The sequence below is a fragment of the Anopheles marshallii genome, chromosome 2 (assembly GCF_943734725.1).
Source record: "Anopheles marshallii chromosome 2, idAnoMarsDA_429_01, whole genome shotgun sequence".
Lineage (NCBI taxonomy): Eukaryota > Metazoa > Arthropoda > Insecta > Diptera > Culicidae > Anopheles > Anopheles marshallii.
Genome location: NC_071326.1, coordinates 37153751 through 37157242, shown reverse-complemented (window position 1 = coordinate 37157242; position 3492 = coordinate 37153751). Strand labels below are relative to the sequence as shown.

Genomic DNA, 3492 nt, shown 5'->3' with positions numbered 1-3492 from the left:
TGGTACACGAAGTGCAATTGTCCTCCGCACAATTGCCGTCGGAAGCGAAACGCAAAAAAAAATCAAAACAAAACTAACGATTTACCTTAGATCCAACCGCAATTGGCACGTTGCAGTTTACTAATGATTCAGGGTGGGAGGTAAAATACACCCGTTCGGTTAGTTCAGAATTATGGGGGTGGCTATCCCTACCAATGGAACTCCCAGATGTTGTTGCAGGTGGGTTGGAAAAAGGCAAAGGGGTTACTATTCCGTCTTGGCTGGTCGACTAGTACGAACCGTTGACGACAATGTGTTCGTCGTTCCACGTGCTGAGGTACATTATGCAATGCACCGGCAGCTCGTTGCAGCGACGTCCAGCCATCAAGGAGGAACAAGAGGTGGAAGTTATGCATAAAGTATAACGAACGAATTGAAATGCTTGCAGGTCCAAAAATGGTACCATAACTGACTGGAAATGCAGTCATCGCGATAAGCCATTAAGTATTGAGTGTAAACGGGAATTAATGTGCGTGATTCATGTGGATTGTTCTAGCACATTGCACAGCGACACTGCAGCACAATAAAGCAAATCTAAAAATTTCATGCAGGAATGGTTTGTGCTTGTATTGTGGCATTAAGTCTAACGGCTTCCAATTTGGCAAGCAATACTGATCCAATTAGATTGTGTTTTTCTGCACCAAAAGATGTATGATGAAAAATGACAATGAGAATTTTATGAGCAGCCTCCAACCTTTCCCATGTAAATCCTTAAGAAGCGAGAGCCTGAAGACCTGAAATGGCACAATAAACAATTCTAGAATAAGCTCATGCTATCGGTTTGGCAATAAACTTCAATCCTTTTAAACGCGATCAATGGCGTTTCACGCGTAGGATGATCATTGCATGGAAAAAGTGTCCCGCTCTGTTGTTGCTGACATAAATCAACCTGACTCATCTACAAGCGGCACGACGAAACGAGTGTGACAAATAGCCTATTAAGATCTATCATGATTATTAGAAACCATGAATTTGCATGCATAAATGTGCGCGGAAGTTTTCCAACTCGTGACAGATTAGTCGGCTTTTGTAAATAGCTTTTTTTTCGTGATCTAATTCAAATCAAAGTGCTACATTCCCATGTCGCTGATAAAATAATTGAATAAAAACAAAATCCACCACAGCGTGGTGGAGAGTTATACGAGAGTAGGAGAGTTTCTGTCCAAAACACCGACACAGAAGGTGGATGAGAAATTGAAAAATCATGGCAAATGGTTTTTACGGAAGTCACGGTAAGCCTGTGCCGGACGTTACGCAAACTAATTCGACCACGAGGCCAGTTTTGATGTCTCATATGTGCATTAATACACCGAACGTGGTTCAATCGTGCCGTAGTCGTTGATATCCGGGCGCCAGGCATTTGCTTTTCCTAACTAATATGACACGATGAGAATAAATTACTGGGACTTTCATTGACACTTGGGCTACCCTAAGCCTACATTTGTTTAGCTCTAGCGTAAATAAACAGATATGAACAAACGGGGGTACGTGGTGAAGCACTGCCGTTGGGGTCGTCAGGCGACCTTCAGACCGGGTTATAGATACAATTCGAGTGCCGTCTGCTCGTTGAAGCCTGTGTGCAACAGATCGTTGAATGGGTTCAACGAATCCAAATGGCTAAGCGGGCTCAGACATGGCTCGGACAGTTGTAACGAATCAGCGTCCGATTCTAGGAACAATCCAAACTCTAGACCATCGTTCGGCACCACCGACTGACTGTTGGTGCAGGCAAAGTTGTGGGATTTAAGTACGCCCGGGCCGACACCCGCGGTCAGTGGGCTGAGGCACGGTTCGGACAGTATGAGTGAGTCGTTATCCGACTCCAGCACGGAGCATAGATCTACATCCATGCCGAGCGGATCCGGACGAGTTGGGTCCGACAGTAAACTGGGCGCTGTTAGCTGAATGTTATCATCTATCCTTTCCAACGTTGGTGAACTGGTGGTAGTTTTTCGCGCATTATTTCCTGATGTTGCCCGCGTTCTACAGTTGTTTGGGGTGGAACTTGGAGGTGTAGATTTCTTGGAGCGACTGTTGCTGGACGTGGTTCGTTTATTTGAAGTTCGCTTCCGGGGACTGCTAGATGAGGTGGGGCCGGATTGTTGTGAGTTGTTTTTGGAAGACGCTGACGACGGTTTAGGATCGATAGGTGGTCGCACCGGCGATACGGCAGGTGACGATGAAATGTATCCTGGAGTTCCTGTGGGGTATCCACCACCTTCCAACAGAAGCAAACCTTTTTGCATCACTTCTCGTTCTATCTCGTTATGATTAATCATATCAAGTTCGTTGTTGTTTTCGAGTGTTCCTGTCGTTCCGTGCAGCATATCGCTTAGTATCCGGATGTACTTCATCGCAAGCCGCAAGGTGGTGATCTTGGTAAGCTTCTCACTCGATGCCGCACTTCCGGTGCACTGGGGAGAACTGACGGGGGAACTAGTACCGCTCGTTCCAGCCACCGCTACCGGAACAGCACGTCGCAGATTCTCGAACGCACTGTTGATCTCCCGCATTCGGCTACGCTCTCGTGCATTGGCCGTTTTCCGTCGGTACTTGCTAAGGGGAGCCGCTTTGGGTTTAGGTTTTTCCTTTGGCGTTGCCTTCTCCTTTGTTGTGGTCGTTGCCTTGCTGACGTTTGCTATGTCCTGGGTGGTACGACGGGACTGTCTTTGCCGGAGGGAATATTTTTCGTCTTTCTTGATTTCGGATACCAGAGATCCGGCACCGTCTGCTGCCATTGAAAGCCCGACGTAGCTGGTACCGTTGTGGTTATTATTTGCGTCAGCCATCGACGCTTCCATCGATGGTTGCTGGTTGAATGTGATCGCACTGATCGACTCGATATTGTTGTGACGCATCGTGATCCGTATGTTTAGTGTTCCCTTTCAGTAGCGGAAGAAATATATCCTGAAAAAGAGAGTCAAAAGAAAGAATGTAGTTAAAACACCAATATTAAAAACAATTTATCAAATTATATGATCATACGTCATTATTCACATAAAAGTTTTGAATTCGTTTATAACAAAGAACTAGGTTTACATTTTATCTTCTGTTGAATATTTCCAGCTCATTTCTAAGAACAATCAAGAACAACGCAAAAAAGAAGCGAAACATTCGAAGCATTCTGCAAAGCCTATCTGTTTCCTATATTGTACACAATATGAGGAATTGAATTCAGGAATAAAAAATCTCAACCCCTTTTTTACTTCTAACAACCGATTGGGAACTATTTGGAAAAAGGGCTCCATTGTGTGGCGTATTCAAATTCTTGCCCTATCGTCCGTTAAGTCCCGTGACGCCAATGTTGTAGCCCTTGCATGACAAATGGGTTTCTCCCGTACCGTGCAGCAAAAATGTTCGATCTGAGCAACTTGTAAATCATCAGTAACAATTGCCGTTTCTTAATCCGGTTGCCGATGGGAGCAGCTTTTTTGTGTGTGTATTTTCTTATCC

General features: G+C 45.1%; 1 protein-coding gene across 1 annotated transcript; it reads right to left on the bottom strand.

Annotated features, from left to right (window-relative positions):
- Nucleotides 1-1574: 1574 nt before the first annotated feature.
- On the bottom strand, nucleotides 1575-2903 carry LOC128709520 (helix-loop-helix protein delilah). Its single transcript, XM_053804524.1, has one exon. The coding sequence runs from the start codon at nucleotides 2895-2897 to the stop codon at nucleotides 1575-1577; it is 1323 nt and encodes a 440-aa protein (XP_053660499.1). The 5' UTR covers nucleotides 2898-2903.
- Nucleotides 2904-3492: the final 589 nt, after the last annotated feature.

Coding starts and splice junctions, on each gene's coding strand:
- LOC128709520 (XM_053804524.1), bottom strand. CDS start 2,897: ATGCGTCACAACAATATCGAGTCGATCAGTGCGATCACATTCAACCAG.